This window comes from Anomaloglossus baeobatrachus, chromosome 4 (assembly GCF_048569485.1).
Source record: "Anomaloglossus baeobatrachus isolate aAnoBae1 chromosome 4, aAnoBae1.hap1, whole genome shotgun sequence".
NCBI classification, from domain to species: Eukaryota; Metazoa; Chordata; class Amphibia; order Anura; family Aromobatidae; genus Anomaloglossus; species Anomaloglossus baeobatrachus.
The window spans coordinates 690,790,084-690,816,989 of record NC_134356.1 but is presented as its reverse complement, the minus strand read 5'-3'; the positions used below and the strand labels follow the sequence as shown (position 1 = coordinate 690,816,989).

Sequence of the window (26,906 nt, the reverse complement as noted above, 5' to 3'; positions counted from 1 at the left end):
TTATGTATATAGATTATTTATATAACTGTTACAATATTTCCATTTATTGATCATCTCCTCTACAGATTTTTTGATTTCCTTATTTCTTAGACTGTATATAATAGGATTGATCAGTGGAGTGAATACGGTATATAGAATTGCTAAGAATTTATTAAGGTTTAAGGTTTGTCCTTTTGGAAAAAGATAAACACTTAACAGAGTAGCGTAATATATGGAGACCACAGTGAGGTGGGAGCTACAGGTGGAGAAGGCTTTCTGTCTACTGATCCGAGTCTGGAAACGTAAGATGGAGACAATAATGTTATTATAAGAAATGATAACTATAGTGATGGGAATGACCAATAATATAAAACACATTATGAAAAGCTCCAACTCAATAGTGAAAGTGCTAGAACAGGCTAAGTCTACCAGAGGAACCAGATCACAAAAGAAATGGTCAATGATGTTTGTTCCACAAAACGTCAGCACCGATATTGTTACACAGTACATCAATGCAATGGAAAAACCCAACACCCAACACATGGCGGCCATTATTATACAATGAGAACGTGTCATGATAGACGTGTAATGCAGCGGATTACAAATGGCCACATATCGGTCATAAGACATCACCGTGAGAAGGAAACATTCAAATGCTTCTGAGACAGCGAAAAAATAAAACTGAGTGATACAATATTGAAAAGAAATGGTCCCCCCATTATTCAATAGAATGTGGAGCATATTGGGGACAATATCTGTGGGTAACAAAATGTCACTGATGGACAGTTGTGAAATGAAGAAGTACATCGGAGTGTGGAGGTTCTTGCTGGTGGACACCAGGGCGATGATCAGGAGATTCCCACAGATTGTTCCACAATAAACCACCAAGAGAAGACAGAAAAGGAAAATACTTAATTGATGACCAAGTTGAAATCCTAAAAGGAAAAAATCTATGTCCAAGGTCAGATTGTTCTGCATAAATAACAAGAAAAAATATAAATTAAAGTAAAGTGAATTAGACTAAAATCAGGCTTTATATCATATGGAGAAGAAACCTTTCACTAAACACCTCTTTTCATAATAAAGCAAACCATAGATTTTGATTGGCATTATTTATTTGCTATTTGTTTCCTTTATAATTTAGCAAATATGTCTGAATCAAATTTTGAGAGATCAGCTCAACTTTACATTTTTTCTCTATTTTATTGCTGTCCTATGTCATGATGTTCTTTGCCAAAAGGGTGCTTTACACACTGCGACATCGCTAGCAATAGCTAGCAATGTCATGCGTGATAGCACCCGCCCATGTCGCTGTTTCGTCAAGGGGTAATCGCTGCCGTAGCGAACAATATCGCTATGGCAGCATCACACGCACTACCTGCTTAGCGACGTCGCTGGAGACACCGAACAATCTCTCCTTTAGGGGGGAACTTTGTTCGGCATCACAGCGGCGTCACTAAGCGGCCGCCCAATAGCAGAGGAGGGGCGGAGATGAGCAGCCGGAACATGCCGCCCACCTCCTTCCTTCCTCATTGCCAGTGGATGCAGGTAAGGAGATGTTCGTCGTTCCTGCGGTGTCACACATAGCGATGTGTGATGCCGCAGGAACGACAAACATCCAGCAGCATGCACCATCAACAATATTATGATAAGGAGCGACATGTCAACGATCAACAATTTTTGACGTTTTTGCAATTCTTGATCATTGCTCCTTTTAGTCACACACAACGATATCGCTAACGGCGCCGGATGTGCATCACGAACACCGTGACCCCAACTATATATCATTTGCGATATCGTTGGGTGTAAAGTACCCTTAAGAATTTTTGATTGACTCAGATCACACACTTTCAATGAGTTTCGATTATTTTGGCACACGAGGAGTTACTTTCAGTTTTGTTGCAGCAGCAGACTCTGCTTGGCTATTCAGCTGTTTCTGTTGATGTCAACTTATGACCTAGATAAATAACCCCTTCTTCCAACAAGAGATGGCGGTTATTCAGAATCATTCGGGAGCAAGGCTCAGAGGTGGACAGACAGTTTTTCTTGCTGCTGATGCTGCGGTCGGTGATTTGTTGTGTGGAAGTGTTACCCTGGTGTTAGTACTTTTCCTTTTCCATTCCCGGTACCGGTACATTCCTGTGTGTTTTCCCTGTGGTGAGTGAGTTATTATTGCCCCTGTCTGTTGTTCATATATGGGTTTTTTTTGGGGTTATCCTTCCTTGTCCATCCCCCTGGGTGGTAGATGAGGAGGGGACATTACCATCTGGGCGAAGACAGGAGATAGGGAGAGGCTGGAGGCTCAGACGTTGCTGCCTTCAAGCGTATATCTGGGTTAAGGGTCAGCCAAGAATACTCCCTAGCTTGAGGATAACCAGCAGAGACCCCTTTCTACTCACTCTCCCAATCTCATTACTCCTGTGTGACATCCTGTTGCTCATCTCTGATGCCATTACTCTCTAGTGACATTCGTATTTGATGCTTGATCACAGAAGGTAATCTGCATCCGACAAAGTCAATTTTTATACCTAGGATCTCCACTACTGATTGCAAATGGGCATGCAGAAATTCCTGTGGGCCATACGTCTAGACAAACCTTTTTGATTTTTTTTTATATGAAATATTAATACTTATGTCAAAAAGATGGCAGCTTTCTTCCAAAAATAATACCATGCCTATTCATGGCTCATTGTATTAATTATGAATGTAGAAAGGCTTAAATTTTCCTGATAGGATAGAAGAAGATATCAAATTCATTCAATGCGATTTATTGGATCAAAGTTATCCAACTTCGTACTCAGGGGAAAAAAAAATCTCATATAAGGTGCACACTAACAAAAGACACGAGCCCTGCATTTTTTTAAAAAATGTGTGAGAAAAACAGACATAGAAAGTGTCATCAAAAATACATCACATCTAACTTTTAAAATGTGTGACAACATTAAATACATTGCAATAATACAAGAAGAATGTTAATACACAGATTCACAGAATATAAGTAAAAAGAAGAAACAAAAATAAAAACTGGAAAATCAAAAAATATAAATTAATTCATAATAAATTGAGGATTGTAAGATCAGTGTCACAATCCCTGTAGCATAGCCTTGAGGAGAAAAAGGGAGAAAATATTCAGTTAAGCTGGGAATGCATGGGAGAAAATAAGTGCTAATTAATTGAGAAAATTAGTAGAATAAAATGGGAGAAAAAATAACAAGAGATTGCAAAAATATAGTAAAAATTACATTAATGGTGTTTATATTAGTATGTTAAAACAATTGTTTAAAGATAGGATTGAGATAAAATAATTTAAAGTCAATATAATGGTTAAAAGAGAGAATGACTTTCATGTAGGAGATTACAAAGTGAAGAATTTAGCAACATGATAAGTGAGGAAAAACCGAGCTGTAATTAACTGGAATATTAGTGAAAGTGGTGGCTCTAAAATAAGCTCCACATCACATTGTTATAATGTTGTGTCTAGGATGGAATGGAAAAAAACAGATTCACTTGTCCCGTCGCAGCAATGTCTCAATGTTAAAGACAATTACTTTTTATTTTTCAGATTATAAGACGCACTTTTCCTCCCAAAAATGTGGGAGGAAAATGGGGGGTGTGTCTTAAAATCCGAATATAGCTTTACCTGGGGTTCCTATCTGTGCGGCGATTGGGCGGCCGGGTGCCTATGGCTATGTGTAAGCGGCCGGGAACCTGTTGCTGTGTGCGGGTGGCAGTCGGGTGCCTGTGCATGCGGGTAGCATCCAGGTGCCTGTGCGTGTGGGCGGCAGCCGGGTGCCTGTGTGTGGGAGGCAGCCGGAACCGACAGGCACCCAGCTGTGCACACAGCCACAGGTACCAGGCTGCCACCCACACGCACAAAAGCACAGGTACCCGACCGCTTGCACGCAGGGTGGGCGGGCAGCCTGCTGGCTGCCATTCTGTGCGTGCGGGGCGGGCGGCTGGGCAGCAGGTTACCAGTTTGTCCATGGCTCAGTTTCAAATGATGGCACCAGGAGCGGGTGCGTGCGCAGATGGAGCTCTTGGATGAGAGCTCCATCTGCGAACGCGCCGTTCTGGGAGTCAGCACGTGCGCAGATGGAGCCCTTGGATGAGAGCTCCATCTGCACATGCGCCGCTCCAGGCGCCATCATTTGAACCGGGACCGCGGACACTGGGACACTCAATGCACCGGCCTGCTGCACGACTCACCTGCCACTGCTGCTGCCGTCACCACGGACCCCGCGGCTCCTGCCACCATGAACGCCACTGCACCTACCACCACAGACGCCATTGCACCTACCACCACGGACGCCACCGCACCTGCCCCCACGGACCCCGCTGCCACTGATCAGCCATGCCTGCCAGCACAACCTCTGCCTCCGGTGACCCCACTTCACCACCACTGCTGCCCACCTCCGGTAAGAGAACACCGGAGTATAAGATGGACCCAATTTTTCTTTTTTTTACCTTTTTTTATGTCTAAATTTGTGGTGCATCATATAATCCGGTGCGTCTTATAAAGTGAAAAATACAGTGATTAAAGACCATCAAAAATTAAACAAAAAGATGAAACTTGTAAAAGACCAAAAAAAACTCTAAAAGCAGATTTTTATTGATTATAATTAAAATTGGTCAAAGCCATGTAACACAATTAGCTACAACGGTCAGTAAACACACAGCAAAAAGATGCGCAGGGGTGAGTACATGTAAATAGGGTAAGCCATATAGTGCGAGATAGTCCGGTGTATACAAATTGTTCTCTTAAAGATGGTATAGGAGTATAAGCTTATGGGACTGGGCTAAAATTCCCTAGACTCACTCCTTCCTAACCGCAGAGGTAATACACCGTAATGTTTTGGGTGCCCCCGCTCAACGTCAACTCGCCCTATAAACCCTATACTTAACAAATTGCCATATCCATACCCATCACCCTGGGAGGTGCAGTTAATGTTGAAGTCCGAATACAATCACACATTGCACAAGGTCAGTATTGAGGATATAAGTGATACTAATGCGCTGGTGATATAATCAGTCCCAAATGGGACAAAGTATGAATATTGTCCTACTGGAGAACACTCCAGTCTAAAGATAACAATTGGTTGATAGACACATCTATATATATGCATCCTTTGACCAACAGAATATTATAGGCCCAAAAGAAAGTACGTCTCATTCCGGGGTTAAATTTGTCTTGCTGGTAATTTGACTCCCAGAAGAATCCCAGCGCATTTCCCCCCAATTTTTTGGGGTTCATCAGGGGATGTTACAGAGCCGTGAAAAATTCACTGTACTTTAGGCCACCTTATAGTTTATAGTGTCCTGTTATGGATCTGTATGACAATTCTCAAAAATGTCCTCCTGAACAATGCAGTGAGGAGTTCCAGCACAACCACCCTGTAAATACGGGGCTGTGTGTTTACTGACCATTGTAGCTAATTGTGTTACATGGCTTTGACCAATTTTAATTATAATCAATAAATTACTGCTTTTAGAGGGTTTTTTGGTCTTTTGAAAGACAATTAACCACATACATTGGAGAAACAAAAAATGGATTTTTTGAAGAAATTAATTTGTGTAAAAATTGAAATAAATAGTGAATATTTAGAATTATAACAAAAGTAAAAGATATTGTGTTTAGAAATAAAGAATGTTGGTGGATAAAATAAATGCTTCTATTTATCGGAAATTATCTGACAACAACAGGACTAAAAAGGTGTCAGTAAGAGTGGCTAATAAGTGATAACAGTGAAAAGTAGAAGTGTATATACAGTAAATATACAATAATTAATCACCTGCGAATGGGATTAATAGTATTATTGATGATTCAATCTTCGTACATTTTTTCTTGTGCCTTTTCTTTAAAAATGATCAACTTTTATGTCTTCTCTTTCTTAGCACCATATTATGGGATTTTACCCTGTGGAAGTAGTTGGATAAGGCTGGATTCACACGATCGTATGGCATTTGATTTAATGCATAGGATGCGATATGCTAATGGCCCTCGGCTCCCGCTATGCTGCCAACATGAGCCGAGTGTCATTATACTGTGATCTGATCCTGCGATTGAATCACAGCTGTGGAAGGAGAGATCGGGAATTGCGGAGGAGAGGGAGGTATTAATCTCCTCCTTTGTCAGCTGATACGATTAGTGTACTGTACTCGGATGTCATCCGAGTGCAGTCCGATGTTTCACTAGCACCCATAGACTTGATGAGTGAGTGACATGTCTTTCGCTAACAATCGCCGCATGCTGAGACTTTTTACTCAGATTCTGGATGAGATAAAAGCTGACAATTTTCTCCCCTCATTGAATAACATTGGCCTGAGTGCAATGTGAGATTTTTTTCATATTCCACTCGCGCGAGTCATATGTTGGTGTGAGCGTATCATTACTCTGAAACAAGTAGGATCTAATAAATACTATTGATGGAATTTGATGTCTTCATCCTTCCTATTGGGCAGCACAGATGTAACTCTTTCCACATTCATCCTTTATATTTATCCCCAAGGGTTTGCAGGAGCCACATTGTCAATGTAGTTGTGTCTCAAATGAGCACTAGCAAATTTCTCAAAGATTTAGTCTCCTAAAAAGATCTTATTGTGTTCCTCTTCTTTTTTAGATTTTTTGTTACTGGTATTGTTACTAGTATTGGTTACTCATCTCTATAGTGTTATCTGGATTTCTTTCTCAAACATCAGATAAAACAATAGGATGATATTTAATCCAAACTTACTACATGTTGTATGTATCAATTATTGTTTTGACTATTTCCTGTTGCACTAAAAATTTCTTTTCATGTGATGATGTCAAATGTTGGTGGCATCTTTTAGAATAAAGTATTTTATAAATACACAAAATAACCACAATGAAAGCTCTAAATGCTGCATTACACCAGAAAATCTATCGTGCGATAGATCGTCGGGGTCACGGTTTTTGTGACGCACATCTGGCATCGCTGGCGATGCCGGCCTGTGTGACACATCCTAGCGACGCAGTATCGCTCACAAATCGTGAGTCGTGTACTGGTCGCTAGGTTCCATAATATCGGTTCTGAAATCGGGCGCCGGTTGTTCATCGTTCCCGTGGCATCACACGTCGCTCCGTGTGACACCACGGGAGCGATGAACATCGCGTACCTGCCTCCCGCGTCTGCCGCCAGCTCTATGTGGAAGGAAGGAAGTGGGCGGGATGTTTACATCCTGCTCATCTCCGCCCCTCCGCTTCTATTGGCCGGCGGCCGTGTGACGTCGCTGTGACGCCGAACGTCCCTCCCACTCCAGGAAGTGGACGTTCGCCGCCCACAGCGTGGTCGCACGAGAGGTAAGTATGTGTGACGGGGGTTACCGACTTTGTGCGCCAAGGGCAGCGATTTGCCCGTGACGCAAAAAGGACGGGGGCGGGTACGATCGATTGTGAAATCGCACAATTGGTCGTACCATGTAAAGCAGCCTTAAGGCTGTGTGCGCACTAGAAAGGGCTATTTTCTTAAGAAAAAAAGGACCCTCTGAAAGAATCCCGCACCCGCGTTTTTGCCACCATTTGCTGCGGTTTCGCTGCGGATATTCGCAAGTTGTTCCCTGCGGATTTTACCATTAAAATGCATTCAATGCAATAATGCACAAATTAAAAAGAAATTTCCTTCTAAGATAGATAGATGGATAGATAGATAGATGATAGAAAAAGCAATATATAGAGGACAGATCACTGCAGTTCTCCCGAGCGGTAATGTGTTGATCACATTACTGACAGTGAGAAATGACCTGTGGTTACCTCTGCAGTCTCGTTGTGAGGCTGTATTCAGTAGTGTGTCAGACGCGGCTGGATTGGTCTGCAAGCATCGTGGGACCTCCGTGGATTACGCCGGAGCTGTGTGTTTGGGGGGGTTTAATAAAGGGATGAAAGATGGGCTTTTTTGTTATTTTATTAAAATAAAGGAATTTTTGGTGTGTGTTTTTTTACTCTACTTACGGGTTAATCATGAAAGCTGTGTCATAGTAGCTGCCTTGATTAGAGTTGAGCGCGGTTCGTGGTTCTCCAGTTTGCGGTTCGAGTGATTTTGGGGGCTGTTCTAGATCGAACTAGAACTCGAGCTTTTTGCTAAAGCTCGATAGTTCTAGATACGTTCGAGAACGGTTCTAGCAGCAAAAAGCCAAGCTAATTACTATCTGGCTTTCCACTGTAATAGTGTAAGTCACTCTGTGACTCACACTATTATGAAATTTCAGCGTATAGTGTGCGGGAATAGCGCGTTCAGACCACTGCTGCTGCGATTGCTATTTTTTTTTTTTCTGATCTTCCTTCCCTCCCTAAGCGCGCGTGTAGTGGGGCGGGCCAGCATGTCAGCCAACCCTAGACACACACACAGCTAAGTGGACTTTTGCCAGACAAGCAAGAGCATGTGTCATAGGCTGTCCATGTCACATGCCCTTGCATTATAAAAATGGGCATTTTCCTGTCTGGACGCCATTATCTGCCTTCTGCGTCTGGGTGTCAGTCACCGCTGGCGCAGCTCCTGTCTCCGATACTGCTGTGTACGCTCTATACACAGCGCTATACAGAATAGGGATAGAAGTTTCTATTAGTCCTTTTAAGGGCTAATACCGGCAGGGTCAGAGCCATAGGTGACAGTCAGGGCCGTGAAAAAAGATTTTAACAGCTACACAAGATGACAGCATCTGTGTAGCTAAGGTCAGGGATTTCCTCGCTGCATTTCCCCATTAAAAGGGATAGAAAGGGAGGCTTCCTTTCCTCTACCCAGAGACCCACAACCCTGCCACTGTACCCTCCTGACCTTTGCACACTCAAACTCATTGTTACTAAGCCATTATACTAGGAAAGTTAGTGGCATCCTAAAAGTGGCTGTTGGACTTCTGTATTGTCCCACTAGTGCAAAGATATTTGCAGCACAACTGCCTGCATTGCACACTCAAACTCTTTGTTATTAAGCCATTATACTAGCAAACACTGAGGAAACTTAGTGGCATCCTAAAAGTGGCTGTTGGACCTCATTAGTGTCCCACTTGTGCCAAGCTATTTCTAGCACCTCTGCATGACACCCTCCTGCTCTGTTTTTAATAAGCTATAATAATAGCAAAAAATGCTGCCATTTAGTGGCATACAAGAACTGGCTGTTGTATTCCATTATTGTCCCACTGGTGCCAAGCTATTTCTAGCACTAACTTAGTGGCATCCTAAACGTGGCTGTTGGACTTCTGTATTGTCCCACTAGTGCAAAGATATTTGCAGCATGTCTGCCTGCATTGCACACTCAAACTCATTCTTACTAAGCCATTATACTAGCAAACACTGAGGAAATTTAGTGGCATCCTAAAAGTGGCAGCTGGACTTCCATTAGTGTTTCACTGGTTCAAATCTATTTGCAGCACCTCTGCATTGCACACTCAAGCTCACTTTTACTAAGCTATTATACTAGCAAACACTGAGGAAATTTAGTGGCATCCTAAAAGTGGCAGTTGGACTTCCATTAGTGTCCCACTGGTTCAAATCTATTTGCAGCACCTCTGCATTGCACACTCAAGCTCACTTTTACTAAGCTATTATACTAGCAAACACTGAAGAAAGTTAATGGCATCCTAAAAGTGGCAGTTGGACTTCCATTAGTGCCCAACTGGTGCAAATCTATTTGCAGCACCTCTGCATTGCACATTCAAGCTCAAATTTACTAAGCTATTATACTAGCAAACACTGAGGGAAAGTTAATGGCATCCTAAAAGTGGCAGTTGGACTTCCATTAGTGTCACACTGGTTCAAATCTATTTGCAGCACCTCTGCATTGCACATTCAAGCTCAAATTTACTAAGCTATTATACTAGCAAACACTGAGGTAAATTTAGTGGCATCCTAAAAGTGGCAGTTGGACTTCCATTAGTGTTTCGCAGGTTCAAATCTATTTGCAGCACCTCTGCATTGCACACTCAAGCTCATTTTTACTAAGCTATTATACTAGCAAACACTGAGGAAAGTTAGAGGCATCCTAAAAGTGGCAGTTGGACTTCCATTAGTGTCCCACTGGTGGAAATGTATTTGCAGCACCTCTGCATTGCACACTCAAGCTCACATTTACTAAGCTATTATACTAGCAAACACTGAGGAAAGTTAGTGGCATCCTAAAAGTGGCAGTTGGACTTCCATTAGTGTCCCACTGGTTCAAATCTATTTGCAGCACCTCTGCATTGCACACTCAAGCTCACTTTTACTAAGCTATTATACTAGCAAACTGTGCTGCCATTTTAAGGGCCATAGTTTCATTGTTCGGGATAGTTATTGTTGCTTATTCTGCTGTCAATAAAGGTAGACCACCGCTGTAATCTACACCACCTCTCAATTTTTACTACCGCATTTTAAGTGGACATTCTTGTCGATAGCAAAATGAGTGGCAAAATTACAGATGCTGGTGAAAAGGGGAACAGGCGTGTTGGAAAAGGAAAAAAGGTTTGTGTCCATAGGGAAGGTGGAAAAGCTCCATTAACATCTGCTGAAGATAGGCCATCTACCAGCAAAAGTAAGATGTCTACTACTTTCCGTGGACAATCGGATGGGCTCCCTTTTTTACGAACACGAAAAATTGGAACAAAGGTAGATGTTGCCCAAAAAATGAAAATGCCTGAATGGATCTCAAGTGGTCCAACAAGTGCCCTCTCCTCCACCTCAACTACCGCATCCAAAAAACACCAGTCCTCTGAGTTGTCATCCCAATCACACTTGCTTTCTCCCAGCTCTCAAGTCTCCATCAGCCCTGCACAGTATGGTGAAGCAGAGATGATTGAGTCTGCAGAGCTGTTCAGTCACACTATAGCCTGGGAATCAGAGGTCTGCTCCCAAGCTACAGTGAGTACAGACCAGGAAATGGTCTGCAGTGATGCTCAGAACCTTTATGACTCTGATTCAGGCCGTGAGGACCAAGTTTCTGAGCATAATGTTGACCCTTATTCACAAACTGTAACACCTGTTGTTATAAACAATGAGGAACATACTGATGACGATGAGACGCAGATACCAGATTGGGATGACAACTTAAATATTCGGTCAGGGCAGGAAGAGGCTCGGTCTGAGGGTGAGGGGAGTGCAAACACAACAATTGATGAGGAAGTTCTAGATCCCACCTACTGTCAACCCACAGTCAGGCACTCGAGGAGGTCAACAGAGGCGGTGGAGGAGGATGCAACTGACGACGAAGTTACCTTGTGCCTTCTTGGACAGAGGAGGAGTACTGGTAGCACTTCTACAACTGCATCCTCAGCCACAACTCTGCCTCTGAGCACTAGTCGGGGGGCTCAGCAGGTCACATGCCTTCTAAGCCTTGCCTAGCCTGGTCCTTTTTGACATAGCAAAAGATCGCCCAAATTATGTGATCTGTAAAATTTGTCGTGATTATGTTACAGGGCAAAACCTCAGCAGTTTGACAACTTCTTCCATGAATCGTCACATGAATAAATATCATATGTCTCAGAGGGAAGCTCACCGTGCTGCAATGCGGCCTAGCGGAGCGTACGATCCACCGACTGCCCCTTCCAGTGCAACCGCACGCTATCCATCTTCTAGGACTGTGGGGACAGCTGTCACTGGTTTTCCACGCAAAACTTCCACCACTGTAACCGCAACAGGCAGTTTGCTTCGTAGGTCATCAGTTGGTTTGGAAGGGGAAACAAGTGTGTGTGTACAGCTCTCTCAGACATCAATAGCACCAAAGTTGGATGAAGGCAGCATCATGTCTCCACCTGCACTTTCCTCACAAACCTGCATTTTTCCAGGGACACCCTACTCGCCACCATCTCCACACAGCAGCCAGATCTCTGTCCCTCAGATGTGGTCAAATAAAAGGCCATTTCCTGCGACTCATGACAAAGCTAAGAGGTTGACTTTATCCCTCTGTAAGCTCTTGGCTACTGAAATGCTGCCTTTCCGCCTGGTGGACACACAGGATTTTAGAGACCTTATGTCTGTCGCTGTGCCTCAGTACCAGATGCCCAGTCGCCACTACTTCTCTAAGAAAGGTGTGCCTGCGCTACACCATTATGTCGCACACAACATCACCGCTTCCTTGAGAAACTCTGTGTGGGAACATGTGCATTTCACCACAGACACTTGGACCAGTAAGCATGGACAGAGACGTTACATGTCGCTGACTGGGCACTGGGTAACTATGGTGATAGATGGTGAAGGGTCTGCTGCACAAGTCTTGCCGTCCCCACGACTTGTGCGTCAATCCTCTGTCTGTCCAAGTTCCTCCACTGCTTCTGCCACCTCAACCTCATCTGGGTCCTCCACCTTCATCCCAAGCCTGCCTGGTCAGGCCACCGGCATTGTAACTGCGCAGAAGGATACTCGCACACCTCATTACTATGCTGGCAGCAGAGCGCAACGGCATCAGGCGGTCTTTATCTTGAAATGTCTTGGAACTATGAGTCACACAGCGACTGAGTTGTGGGCAGCTCTGGAGACTGAGTTTGGTAAATGGTTGTCTCCACTCAACCTGCAGCCTGGTAAGGCCGTGTGCGAAATTGCTGCAAACCTGGATGCGGCCTTTCGCCTGGGCAAGGTGACACACGTGCCTTGTATGCCTCACGTGTTGAACCTTGTTGTCCAGCAATTTATAACACACTATCCCGGCCTAAATGGCCTTCTGACCAGGGCACAAAAACTGTCTGCTCACTTCCGCCATTCAACCACCACAGCTGAGCGACTTGCATCACTTCAGAAGTCTTTCGGCCTGCCGGTTCATCGCCTGAAATGCGATGTGGCGACACGCTGAAATTAGACTCTCCACATGTTACAGCGACTGTGGCAGCACCGCCGACCCCTGGTGCAATACGTCATGACGTATAGCCTGGGCCAATGAGATGCTGAGGTGGGCAGATCACCCTGATGGAGTGGTCTCAGATCAAGGACATATGCACCCTTCTGCACAGTTTCGACATGGCGACGAATATGTTTAGCGCTGACAATGCCATTATCAGCATGACAATTCCAGTCATTTACATGCTGGAGCACACGCTAAACACTATTCGGAGTCAGGGGGTGGGACAACAGGAAGGGGAGGAACTACAGGAGGATTCATATGCGCAAAATACAACAACATCACCAAGGTCCAGACGTTCATCATCACCAACGCGGCAAGCATGGGACCATGGGGGGCAGGGATCAACAAGGGCGCATGGTAGCAGGCAAAATGTTTAGGAAGGTGCAGGAGAACATGAAGAACTGGAGGAGGAACTGTCCATGGACATGGAAGACTCAGCGGATGAGGGAGACCTTGGTCAAATTTCAGTTTAAAGATGTTGGGGGGAGATGTCAGAGGAAGAAAGAATGGTTAGCACCTCTATGCCACCAACACAGCGTGGACTTGGTCCTCATGGCTGCGCCAGACACATGAGCGCCTTCTTGCTGCACTACCTCCAACATGACCCTCATATTGTCAAAATTAGAAGTGATGATGAGTACTGGCTTGCCACACTATTAGATCCCCGGTACAAGTCCATATTTTGTGACATAATTCCAGCCATAGAAAGGGACGCACGTATGCAGGAGTATCAGCAGAAGCTGTTACTCGATCTTAACTCGGCTTTTCCACAAAACACCCGTGGTGCAGGGAGTGAATCTCCCAGTTGTAGCTCGACAAACATGGGACGGTCTCGTCATCTTCAACAGTCTAACCATACCAGCAGCACCGTATCTGGTGCTGGTAACAGCAATTTTATTGAATCTTTTCATAATTTTTTTAGACCATCCTTTGCAAGGCCACAAGAGACAACAAGTCTGACACATAGTCAACTGCTGGAGAGGATGATACAGGAGTATCTCCAAATGAACATCGATGCCATGACTTTGCAAATGGAGCCTTGCTCATTTTGGGCTTCAAATCTTGAAAAATGGCCAGAGCTCTCCACTTACGCCTTGGAGATGTTGTCGTGTCCAGCTGCCAGCGTTGTCTCTGAACGTGTCTTCAGTGCTGCTGGGTGTGTGCTGACAGATAAACGCACGTGTCTGTCCAGTGACAATGTGGACAGACTAACGTTCATCAAAATGAACAAGTCATGGATCCACAAGGAATTTACTACCCCTGTGTCATCCTGGGGAGAGTAAATGCTTGTGTATTTTGAATGTTGTTGATGCAAATCTAGCTGTGAAGTGTACAACCAGGGCACAACTGCTGCCACTGAATGGGTGGGTGTCTGTGTGGCCCAATTTTTGGAAAAAAGGGAGACTCCGCTTGGAGTAACCCTTGCTTGCTGTGTTTTTAAAAAGGAGCCAAGATGGACAAGTCATGGTTCAGCAAAGACTTTGCTACCTACCCCGGGGTCATCCTGGGAAGGGTTAAGGATGGCGTAATTTTGAATGTTGTTGATGCAAATCTACCTGTGAAGTGTACAACCAGGGCACAAGTGCTGCCACTGATGGGGTGGGTGTCTGTGTGGCCCAATTTTTGGAAAAAAGGGAGACTCTGCTTGGAGTAATTCTTGCTTGCTGTGTTTCTAAAAAGGAGCCAAGATGAACAGATCTGGGATCAGCAAAGACTTTGCTACCTGCTACGGTGTCCTCCTGGGGACAGTTAAGGCTGGCGTATTTTTGAATGTGCTTGATGCAAATCTAGCTGTAAACTGTACAACTGGGGCACAACTGCTGCTACTGAAGTGGTGTCTGTGGGGCCCAATTTTTGGAAAAAAGGGAGACTCCGCTTGGAGTAACCTTGCGGTGTTTTACATCATTTTAGAAGGGCATGCCATGCCTATATCTGTGTCTCCTCCTCATTTTCCTTGTCCTGCTCTTTTGTTTTCGCATGAGTATATGTCCATGTCACTTTCCCATATGTTTGTGTTGTGTTGTGAGTTGTTTGTCACCTTTTGGAGACCTTTGAAGGTGTTTTCAAGGTGTTTTTATGTGTTTGTGATTGCCTCCCATTGTTTCCTATGCGGTTCGAGTGGTTCGCCGAACCGAACTCGAACGAGACCTCCGTTCGGCGATCCGAACTCGAGCCAAACCACGACCGGTTCGCTCATCTCTAGCCTTGATTAAGCCGGGACTTAAATGATAGCAATCCGCCGCCATTTAGCTCCTTATTACCTGGATTGACACCGCATCTCGGCATCTGGAAGAGTCGGGGACACTCTGGGACTGCTGCATAATGGATGCAACAGTCCTGGGGCAGCTGCGGGCTGATATTCTCGGCTGGGGGGGGCCTTAACCCTGGCCCTCGCCCTCTCCAGCTTGAGAATACCGGGCCGCCGCTGTGTGTTTACCTCGGCTGGACGGTAAAACTACGGCGGAGTCCGCGTTTTTTTATTTTTATATGTCCGTTTGATTTCTATGTGTATTCTATATGTCTGTGTCTGTGTGTGAGTGTGATCTGTGTTTTCTATGTCTGTTTCTGTGATGTGTGTGTGTGTTTACTCTCTGCTCCACTTCCTCTTCCTGTCATAATGACATCACTTCCCTGCAAACCGCAGGTAAGCGATGTACATTACCGGAGGTAAACCGCGGCTATACCGAGGGTATACCACACATCATTTGCTACCTGTGGTATACCCGCGGTATTTTGCAATTACATTACAGTGAATAGAGTGAAATTCTGCAGGTACCTGCGGAAAAAAAGTGGCATGCACATTTTCTCAAGAAATTTTCTTAAGAAACTCTGCAGAAAGAATGTTCTTGAGAAAAATACCACAGTGTGCGCACAGCTATTTTTTTTCCCATAGGTTTTGGTGGGAAATGTCTGCAGAAAGATTACAAACATTTCTCAAGAAATTTCTGCAGCAAAACTGCGGGTAAAAATGCAGTGTGCGCACAAGTCCTAAGTGTAAACTTAATTTTATGTATATTGACATTAATTTGCTCCTTATCATAAAAATCAATTTACTCATAACTCAAAGTAATTACAAACTCTAAATAAGCCATCCATATGTTTTCACACAGATCTCACTGCTGTTTGACATCAAAACCATTAATTATCTATTGACATTGTAAATTTGCTGTATATTCAGAGTCGGTATTGATTATTTCCCTCAGCCTATGAGGAGGGTTTGTAACACTGTATAAAGGCTACTTTACACGCTGCGATATCGGTCACGATATCGCTAGCGTGGGTACCCGCCCCCATCTGTTGTGCGACACGGGCAAATCGCTGCCCGTGCCACACAACATCGTGCACACCCGTCAAACATACTTACCTGCCCGGCGACGTTGCTGTGACCGGCGAACCGACTCCTTTCTAAGGGGGCGGTCCGTGCGGCGTCACAGCGACGTCACTGAGTGGCCGCCCAATTGAAGCGAAGGGGCGGAGATGAGTGGCCGGAACATCCCGCCCACCTCCTTCCCTCCTCATAGCGGCCGGGAGGCGGGTAAGGAGAGGTTCCTCGTTCCTGCGGTGTCACACGGAGCGATGTGTGCTGCCGCAGGAGCGACGAACTACATCGTTACTGCTGCGGTAACGATAATCGAGAATGGACCCCCATGTCACTGATGAGCGATTTTGCACGTTTTTGCAACGATGCAAAATCGCTCATCGGTGTCACACGCAGCAACATTGCTAATGCGGCCGGATGTGCGTCACAAATTCCGTGACCCCAACGACTCCGCATTAGCGATGTCGCAGCGTGTAAAGCCTCCTTTAGTGTTAAGTAAGAGTAAATCGCCACTAACTGTAGATTGTTGTAAAATGTCTGCAAAGATTGGGCAACCAAATCTCTTGACAAAGGTTAAGTTATGTATCGCTCCTCAATTCTCCGATCACCTACCTCTGATATTTTTATGTCCATCTTCTTTGAGCAATAAAAATGAATATTTTGTCATAATATTGATCTAAGAATGAAAAAGATGAGTAGAATTATGTTCATGACGACTTCATGTAACTCAGATTAATATGAGAGTATAAACCATACAAAGATCTGTAAAGGTTTAATATATAAAAGAATCAGAACAAAAAGAAGAAATCGACCGGCTGCAGGTATAAAAACAGGAGGTAACTCAAGGAAGAAAAAATCCACTTACATCTCTCACCTCTTCTTTATCTTTTCCTCTACTTGTTTTCTTCTTTCCCGCTATTTCTCCTGTTGCACTTCCACTTCTCTACTCATAGATAACCATTTTTCATTTTGGTCTTCTCAAAGCCTCTCATATTAGCTGAGGATATTTTATACTTTAAAGGTTTTTTAATTTTATTGTAAATGTTAAATAGTTAAAATTTCAAACTTTTTGTAAAAGCAAGAAGATTTGCAATTTATTGAAAATGCACTCCATTTTCAAGAATAGAGGATTTTTTAATTTTACAGTTTCCGGATGGCTGCCTTCGCTACCAACCACCTCTGTACTGTATCGGTGGTGTCAATGTTTGTGAGCTCTGTGCTATTCTTCTTTTAAATAATGCCCTTAAGCGGAGTCTGGTCCGTTTTAGTCACCTCGCAGCATTTGGTGCAGAGTTTTGGGCACTGGTTGAACCATGCAGCTGCCCAAATGTCAATCAATAAGGAACTCAATGGAGGCAGTGAAGTTGTGACACTTATTCTAGAAGATAAGAAACCTTCTGTTAAACTAATCTCATTGATTCACCCTCCTAACGTCTTACCATATTTAGAGTCTAACATGCCATAACTATTACATACATTGTTTATGTTTACTGTAGCAACAAGTGAACAAGTCCTGCACCGCCTGCCCTCAGATTACCTCCAAGTTCAGTGGCTCACGTGCTGATGACTGCCATGTAGCGCTGGTTTGCAGGCGCAGCGTGCTGGTCGGTATTGAGCAGCTAGGAGATCCAACAACAGGAAGATGAAAAATCGACCGCAAACAGCTGCTATGCCAAACAATTTCTTTTTTATTCAAGCGTTCTTTTCATCGGTGCAGATAAAAATGCGGGAGGTGACTAGGATGCGAGTCCCTCCAAAGGACGACGGCCGTTTCGTCTGTAAGCCAGACTTCTACGGGTCCGTAGAAGTCTGGCTTACAGACGAAACGGCCGTCGTCCTTTGGAGGGACTCGCATCCTAGTCACCTCCCGCATTTTTATCTGCACCGATGAAAAGAACGCTTGAATAAAAAAGAAATTGTTTGGCATAGCAGCTGTTTGCGGTCGATTTTTCATCTTCCTGTTGTTTGATTGTTTATGTTTACCTCTACATCTATTTGTCTATTACTTACCACCAAACCTACTCTCTTAAGGGTGTTTTACACGAGACAACGGATCGTGCGATACATCGTCGGGGTCATGGTTTTTGTGATGCACATCTGGCATCATACACGACGTCGTCTCGTGTGAAACCACTGAGCGATGCAGTATCGCTCTCAAATCGTGAGTCGTGTACTCGTCGCTCAGTTTCATAATATCGTTTATTTTTACTTGTGCCGGTTGTTCATCGTTCCCGTGACAGCACACGACGTTCCGTGTGACAACACGGGAGCGAAGAACTCTACTTACCTGCGTCCCACGGCTCCCGCCGGCTATGTGGAAGGAAGGAGGTGGGCAGGATGTTTACATCCCGCTCATCTCCGCCCCTCCGCTTCTTTTGGCCAGTGACTGTGTGACGTCGCTGTGACGCCGAACGTCCCTCCCCATTCAGGAAGTGGATGTTCGTCACCCACAGCGAGGTCGCTCAGCAGGTAAGTGCGTGTGACGGGGGTTTCACGACTTTGTGCGACACGGGCAGCGATTTGCCCGTGACGCACAAACGACGGGGTTGGGTACGATTGATCGTGAAATCGCACGATCGGTCGTCCCATATAAAGCAGGCTTAAGCAGTTAAAAAGTTGCTTCTGAAAAGTAGGTTTTGTTGTGTTTTTGTCACTTTTTTTGTTGCGTTTTTGGCTTGTCATTTGTCTACAGTGCATTCTTAAATACTGTTGCTTTCGTTCACCACAGCAAAAACTGCAGTTGGAATTTTGCAATCTCTCATTGTATTAAATAGTAAAAAAAAAAACCTACAAAAATGCTGAAAAGTTGATATGCTTTTTCTTTAAAAAATGCAGTTTTTAATTTCAGTCAGGAAAAAAGCAAGTGTGTGTGTGCATGCAATAGATTTCTGAAATCTCAGTTTTTGATATATGCAGTACAGACCAAATGTTTGAACACACCTTCTCATTTAAAGAGTTTTCTTTATTTTCATGACTCTGAAAATTGTAGATTAACATTGAAGGCATCAAAACTATGAGTTAAAACATGTGGAATGAAATACTTAACAAAGAAGTGTGAAACAACTGAAAATATGTCTTATACTCTAGGTTCTTCAAAATAGCCACCTTTTGCTTTGATTACTCCTTTGCACACTCTTGGCATTCTCTTGATGAGCTTCAAGAGGTAGTCACCGGAAATGGTCTTAAAGGAGTTCCCAGAGATTCTTAGCACTTGTTGGCCCTTTTGCCTTCACTCTAGGGTCCAACTCACCCCATTTGATTGGGTTCAGGTCTGGTGACTGTGGAGACCAGGTCATCTGGCGTAGCACCCATCACTCTCCTTCTTAGTCAAATAGCCCTTACACAGCCTGGAGGTGTGTTAGAGGTGATTGTCCTGTTGAAAAATAAATAATGGTCCAACTAAACGCAAACCGGATGGAATAGCACACCGCTGCAAGATGCTGTGGTAGCCATGTTGGTTCTGTATGCCTTCAATTTTGAATAAATCCCCAACAGTGTCACCAGAAAAGCACCCCCACACCATCACACCTCCTCCACCATGCTTCACGGTGGAAACCAGGCATGTAGAGTCCATCTGTTCACCTTTTCTGCATTGCACAAAGACACGGTGGTTGGATCCAAAGATCTCAAATTTGGACTCATCAGACCAAAGCACAGATTTCCACTAGTCTAATGTCCATTCCCTGTGTTCTTTAGCCCAAACAAGTCTCTTCTGCTTGTTGCCTGTCCTTAGCAGTGGTTTCCTAGCAGCTATTTTACCATGAAGGCTGCTGCACAAAGTCTCCTCTTAAGAGTTGTTCTAGAGATGTGTCTGCTGCTCTAACTCTGTGTGACATTGACCTAGTCTCTAATCTGAGCTGCTGTTAACCTGCGATTTCTAAGGCTGGTAACTCGGATAAACTTATCTTCCGCAGCAGAGGTGACTCTTGGTCTTCCTTTCCTGGGGCGGTCTTCATGTGAGCCAGTTTCTTTGTAGTGTTTGATGGTTTTTGCCACTGCACTTGGAGACACTTTCAAAGTTTTCCAGTTTTTAAGACTGACTGACCTTCATTTCTTAAAATAATGATGGCCACTCGTTTTTCTTTACTTAGCTGCTTTTTTCTTGCCATAATACAAATTCTAACAGTCTATTCAGTTGGACTATCAGCTGTGTATCCACCAGACTTCTGCACAACACAACTGATGGTCCCCACCCCATTTATAAGGCAAGACAACCTACTTATTAAACCTGACAGGGCACACCTGTGAAGTAACAACTAATTCCGGTGACTACCTCTTGAAGCTCATCAAGAGAATGCCAAGAGTGTGCAAAGCAGTAATCAAAGCAAAAGGAGGCTACTTTGAAGAACCTAGAATATAAGACATATTTTCAGTTGTTTCACACTTTTTTGTTAAGTATTTCATTCCACATGTGATAATTCATAGTTTTGATCCCTTCAATGTGAATCTACAATTATCAGAGACATGAAAATAAAGAAAACTCTTTGAATGAGAAGGTGTGTCCAAACTCTTGTCCTGTACTATGCAAATATATATATATATATATATATATATATATATATATATATATATATATATATATATATAATATATATATACTGCATAAAGCAGTTTTTACTTTGCATAAATTCATGAACAAAACACTGAAAAAAGGAGTTATCCTGTGGCTATAGTCTTACACGGAGGCAAAAAACTTACATTGTACCAGATGTTTCATCATTAATAGAGCTGACACCATTAAATAAACACAAAGCAATAATAAACTAATTAAATACATTGTATTTTTTGTCACATATACTGTATATTCCTGAAATACCTGAAATTTCTCATAATTAAGAAAAAACTTCCTGCAGATCAGGTTTTTCCAATTTTCTTACCAAATCAATAATCATTGATTGAGAATTAAGTTACATTTATCTTGTGAAAAAATGTTTTTATTAACAAATAATGAAGAAACAATAAAGTAATTAGTCTTACAATGAAACACAGTTGCCTTCCAATGTAATGATCCAATGGAAGAAGCACTGACACAAGTAACTAACGGTATATAACACCCAGTATATACACAGACCGGTATATATACACAGCAGATAGGATGATTAATCCACAAGAATAGATTTTCCGTTACCTCGTGTGTCTCCTGGGTTCTAATTCACAGAGGAAGAAATCTTTTAATGATTAATTGCTGTCAATTCATGATATAAGTTTCAAAAGTAAAAAGTTTAAACTTTATTAAAAAATATAAGAAAAGAGAAAAGTGAAAAAGTAAAATAAGTTATGTAAAGTCTAGTAATCATTTAATATCAAAATACGCATTAGCCATTCGAGATACTTGATGGAGTGAGTCCACCTCCGCCCCTCACTGACATGGAGAGGGAAATGGCCTGCACAGATTACTCCTTCCACAATACCGCTTTTTTCATGTTAAGCAACCAGTTCAAACCTCCATCCCTTACAGAAGCCAATGGCCCCGACTGCACTACTTTCACCCGTTTAAGACCGTATGATTTTCTAATTTTTCCTCCCCATTGTCCAAGAGCCATAAGTTTTTTTTTCCATCCACATAACCATATGAGGGCGTGTTTTTGCGGTATGAGAAGTACATTTGAATGAGACAACTTATTCTACTTATTCTACCACATAGTATACTGGAAAACAAGAAAAAAACTCTGTATCTGGTGAAATTAAAAAAAGAAAGTGCAATTCCACAACTAGTTTTTGAGGCTTTTTTGTTTACTATGTTCACTTTACGGTCAAACTGACTGGACAATATGAATTACCATGTCAATGCAAGTACAAAGATGCCCCGTAGAGTTTACTGATACTATTATGTGATAGATACAATGTTCTGATCTCTTCTTATTTTGTTTTATTGCAATGTTGCAGCAAGGTAGCTGGATCAGATATTAAACATCATATAATAATGGAAACCTAAAACATAACTTTTAATATTGAATCATAAAAAGTGAACCAGGAGTTCACTAATATAAAACGTTGGTTATCAGGTTCAATTATACCAATACCCCATGAAGGGGACACAAAAAATTCCCAAAGTTCATGCAGTGTAATATACCCACCCAAGAGATTAGGTAGGGCAAATTCCAAAACCACCACCTGATACAAACCCCCCACATAGGGGGCTGGGGATACCTGGAATTGAATGGTCGGACCTCAGCCTGGAACTGCAAACCACAGCTTTGAATCCCAATATAAGGGAATGGTCTTACCAGGTCAGAAGGTAGGCTCACCGGGCTTTTATAGGTTCAGGCTTGTACAGGTGGCTGTCAACCAGCTCATTAAATCCCAGAATCAGCCTTATATTAAACCTCATGGATATATCAGGCAGGTGAAACACATACTCCCGACGCGTTTCATTAGAGACATTCTTCAGTGGAGTCAAAGTATATTCTTCTTCACTGCCAATGCTAACCGCTCATGGCAGTACATATCAACAATTGCCCAATTAGACTGTGAAATAAAGAAAAATCAAAATAAGCCCAAAACTCAAGGTTCATTTAGCGATTAACTAATAATGCCCCATAATAGTAGTACATACCTTGCACGTCTGTATTCATCAGGATGGTAATCAAAAGTGCCACGCCATGCATCCATGGGCAGCGCCAATTTATAGCCTGGGCGCATGCGCAGAATAATCATCCTTGACAGTGACCTGCACTCCCAGAAAACAACAGGCCGGAAGTACACATGTCACTGGGTGCCCTGTCACATACAAGCGCCGTCGGCCTCACCTGATGAGATCTCATCCGGTGAGTTACACGCAAGTTTACTTGTGCCGGACTTAAAAGCAGCGTAACCATTGAGACATAACGCCGCCATGGCATTCAGCCTGCTCTTATTCAAATACGTAAATAATCACTATACGTTCATCATCATCCCCTCTGTTGTCCCACTCTTCTCCCTAACAGTCACCCTACTCCTCTTCCTGACCTAACATCACAGCATATTACACGTGTGCCTCAGTTATCTGAGTCTCATCATCATGACCTCCACGCCCGGGGGTTAACATCTGTTGACGAAGGTCTGGATCCTGCTTGGACCCGACTTTGTGTTGTCCCAAATTTTTTTTGCTTATTTTGTATTTTTTCTTAGATTTTTATTCTAAAAATGAACTGCATTTTACTTTTTTACTTTGTCCTTGTATGAGACTTCAATGTTTACTTCTCTGATCAGTGCTCTAATGCATTGCTATGCACATGTACTGCAATGCATTACAGCAGTCAGTGTGAAACTGACAGAACATCTTTAGCCCGTGCTCCTGGAATGGTTAACCATAGCTGGCAGACCCAAAAGTCAAATAATGTTGACTACCATTGACAATCACATTACGGTGGTGCCAAATGGATGAGATAGCTATCACAGCATTTAGATGACTAATGATGACAACAATTAGAGGATTAAACAGATAATAGAATAGAATAGAATTATAGAATAATAAAATAATCTTAGTGTATACTAACTGGTTGCACAGAGTTGGGGCAGTGTCTGTATGATTCTATCATTGTAGCCATCATAAGTGGGCATTATGCTGTCCTAGGGCTGTTTTTATGAAGCAGCTCTGGGCGGCACTCCTGGAGTGTCAGTGTGCACTAGAGTTCCCATAAGATTTGTACTAACCCCTAGATAAAGTAGACAGGCTACAAGTTTTTGCATGTATGTGCATGAGAACCTCTGACCGACATAACTGGTGCATAATTGAGTATGAGTCTCTCTTGAGTATCTCTATCTGATAACAGGTTTCGTTAGGTACGGTCCATACTTACTGACAGAGAAAATTCAACTATCCTTGAGCTGTATACTGAGAGGAATTATTGAGAAAAGAGTCAGATAATTCAGAACCCTTTCAAATAGATCACTGAGTAACCACGTGTAAGTTGTACCATATTGTGAAGGTGTCAAGGTATTCTGTAAAATCTTGAGAACTAAAATCTACAAAATATCAAAGTAGAAACCTAATGAAAGGCCTTTGCCTAACATCTAAAATGGTCAAGAACTGGAAATGTATGGATTATAATTTCTAATTAAGAATATGAAATGATGCCGCACCATTGCGAGATGAAAACAATATTCATGGAAACAGTGGGGGAAAGCATGTTAAGAACCATCATAAAGTGCTAGTGCACATATATTCCCCCATAATTGGAACTAGTAAAAGGATCAACTTCTAGATTAATATACAAAAATGTGAAAGCCAAACAATGGAGTGTATAAATCCACTTAATTTATTAAATATATATTAAACAAACATACATTTAGAGAGAAAAAACTCTATAGGTAGATACACAATAGAAAAAGAGGCAAGTAGCAAGGAGGTAGTAAATCTCAACAAGGTGGAGACCAAGTGACTACAATAATATTCATTATCAGGGAAGGTCTGGGGGAGCAAAAGGCAATAAAATACAGGTATAGTGTGGATTCTCATAACTCCATCTCCCACAGACCAAAACTCCAGTAATATCCCACTCATAAACGGGGGCTATCTACTTATACTACTGCAGGTCCCCATCCCATACAATACATTAACAGAATTTCCAATAGTATTTAACTTAGGGATGCACAGGATGGAATATTGATTGCCCTCCCGATAACTAAGCAGGATCAAGTAGTCACTGGTCAGAGCCCGACGCGCGTTTCGTGATCCTTCTTCAAGGGCCACCACACCATTGCGAGATGTAGTGTTATAGAAGTTCCTGGATTTCTCATTTTTCAGGATCTGGGGCTCAATAATGGCTTATTTTTTTCATCTCAAGGTGAAGTTTTTTTTATGGTATCAGATGCTAAGTTTGAACACCTATTATTGAATTTTTCCAAAAATTTGCGGCTACAAAAAAACATAATTTTGACGTTTGAATTTTTTTTCGACACTACACCATTTACCAATCAGATTAGTTGATTTAATATGTTGTTAGATCGGGCACTTCTGAACTCAGTGATACCAAATATGTGCATATTTTTTATTTTTTTACCCTTTAATTTTCAATGGGGTGAATGGGGGATGATTTGAACTTTTGGGGTTATTTATTATTTTTTCACTTTTTAAGACTTTAACTTTTTTTATTGTACTAGTCCTTCTAGGGGACTATAAGGATCAGTAGTCTGATTGCTTGTTCATTTCTGTAAATCACAGCTGCAGAGATCTGCAGAAATGCTGCTTTCATCTTACAGACGACACTCTGCCGGCTGTAAGAGGAACTGAGTCATGATCATTGCATTAGTCATAACATGACCATGTCAACCATCGGCTCACCATTATCACGTCACGAGGCCTCCGATGGCGAGCGTTTTCCTCACACTATCACATTTTGACAGGGCAATCTAAAAGGTTAACAGGCGTGGGTGGATCGCAAATTAACCCGTGTCTGATAGCCACACATGTCATTTGTTCAAATCAGCTGACATGTATTGGACTCACTGACGGCTCACTGCAGCAGCCGGCAGTGATTACCCCTACATGAGCAAAGACATACCCAGTACGTCATGTGTCGTAAAGAGTTTAAAACTTCCCCTTGTGTCCTGCAACCTCAATATAGATAGGGTCATAGCAGGACAGGGTCCCAGGCTGTTCAGACACTTGCCCATCAGAAGCTATATAGAGAAATGCCTATCTCAAAAATACAAAAACTATAGCACAACCAAAGAACTCAGCCAGAGCATAAGTTGGCATATATGCAGTGTGTAAAAGAGCGCTCAAATTGTGGCCATTTCTCATATAAAACCTAATTAGAAACAAAATGAGTAAATACCACATAGAAATTAAACAATTAAACAGACTGGTTACAGCTTTTCATGGTGGGATGGCTTTTACACTTTTTGATTAAATTGTCTTAGTCAAACATTTTGTTATTTACACGCATTACTACAATGTATTTACTTACTGTAGAGTATATGCTCATTTTGTGTTTTTCCTCTTGGGTTTAGTCTTTCAAATGGCCATTGTGTGAATGTGCCCTTACTATTACACATATATTCAAATTGTCTCTTCAGGGAGGAAGGAGACAAACTATAGTGCCACCTATTGGAAGTAGCAATACTAAAAGTCAAAGTGGCTCGCCAACGAGCCTTTTCATATGACCTAGGATTTATGCCAGATAAGAACCTCAATTTTGCAGACATGGTATTTCGGGATGATTGTCTCTCATCAGTGCAAAGTATGAGGTCTGATCTGGCTGAATGAGAAGCTCTACTGGGGTCTCAGGGGAAAACCTTTCTCCTTGCAGAGACTGACAAACCAATCTGGCTGTCAATGCTGAGGAGTCTTATAGCTGCAATGCTCCTCTGGGAAATATTCTAATTGTCTCTTTAGAGAGGAAGGAGACAAACTCTAGTGCCACCTATTGAAAGTAGCAATCCTGATCGTCAAAAGTGACTCTCCATCAAGCCTTTCATATGACCTGGGATTTATACCAGATCGGAACCTCAATTTGCAGACACGGTATTTCAGGATGATTGTCCCTCGTCAGTGCAAAGTATGAGATCTGATTTGGCTGAATGAGAAGCTCTACTGCGGTTACAGGGAAAAATATTTCTCCTTGCGGACACTGACAAACCAATTGCACATATACTGACTTATGTTCTGGCTCATTTTTATATTTTTCTGCTTGTTTTACTTCATAGAAATAAAGCTGTGAGCTATATATTTCATCTAGCTTCCATGAACAGATGGCTGAAGTTGCGCTCTGTGCTCTTCTATACTTATTCACATTTATGTCATTGACATAGTTCAGGTTTTTAATACTAGAGTAGAACCGTTCTAACTGGGTAAACCTTGCCAT

The 26,906-nt window shown here is 42.6% G+C and overlaps 1 protein-coding gene across 1 annotated transcript; it reads right to left on the bottom strand.

Moving 5' to 3' along the window:
* LOC142302945 (olfactory receptor 1496-like) lies at positions 1–26,906 on the bottom strand. The gene is made up of 2 exons (XM_075344048.1): positions 26,682–26,906; positions 1–951 (listed from the first exon to the last, which is right to left on the bottom strand). Exons 1-2 carry the CDS (start codon positions 26,904–26,906, stop codon positions 1–3), a joined length of 1,176 nt encoding a protein of 391 aa, XP_075200163.1.

Bases quoted from the DNA above. Each gene is read 5' to 3' on its own strand.
- LOC142302945 (XM_075344048.1), bottom strand. From the start codon at position 26,906: ATGGCAAGGTTTACCCAGTTAGAACGGTTCTACTCTAGTATTAAAAAC. The intron at 952-26,681 runs GTTTGTCAGTGT...TTATTTATGCAG, and splicing joins AGTCAGTATATGTGCAATTG to AACAATCTGACCTTGGACAT.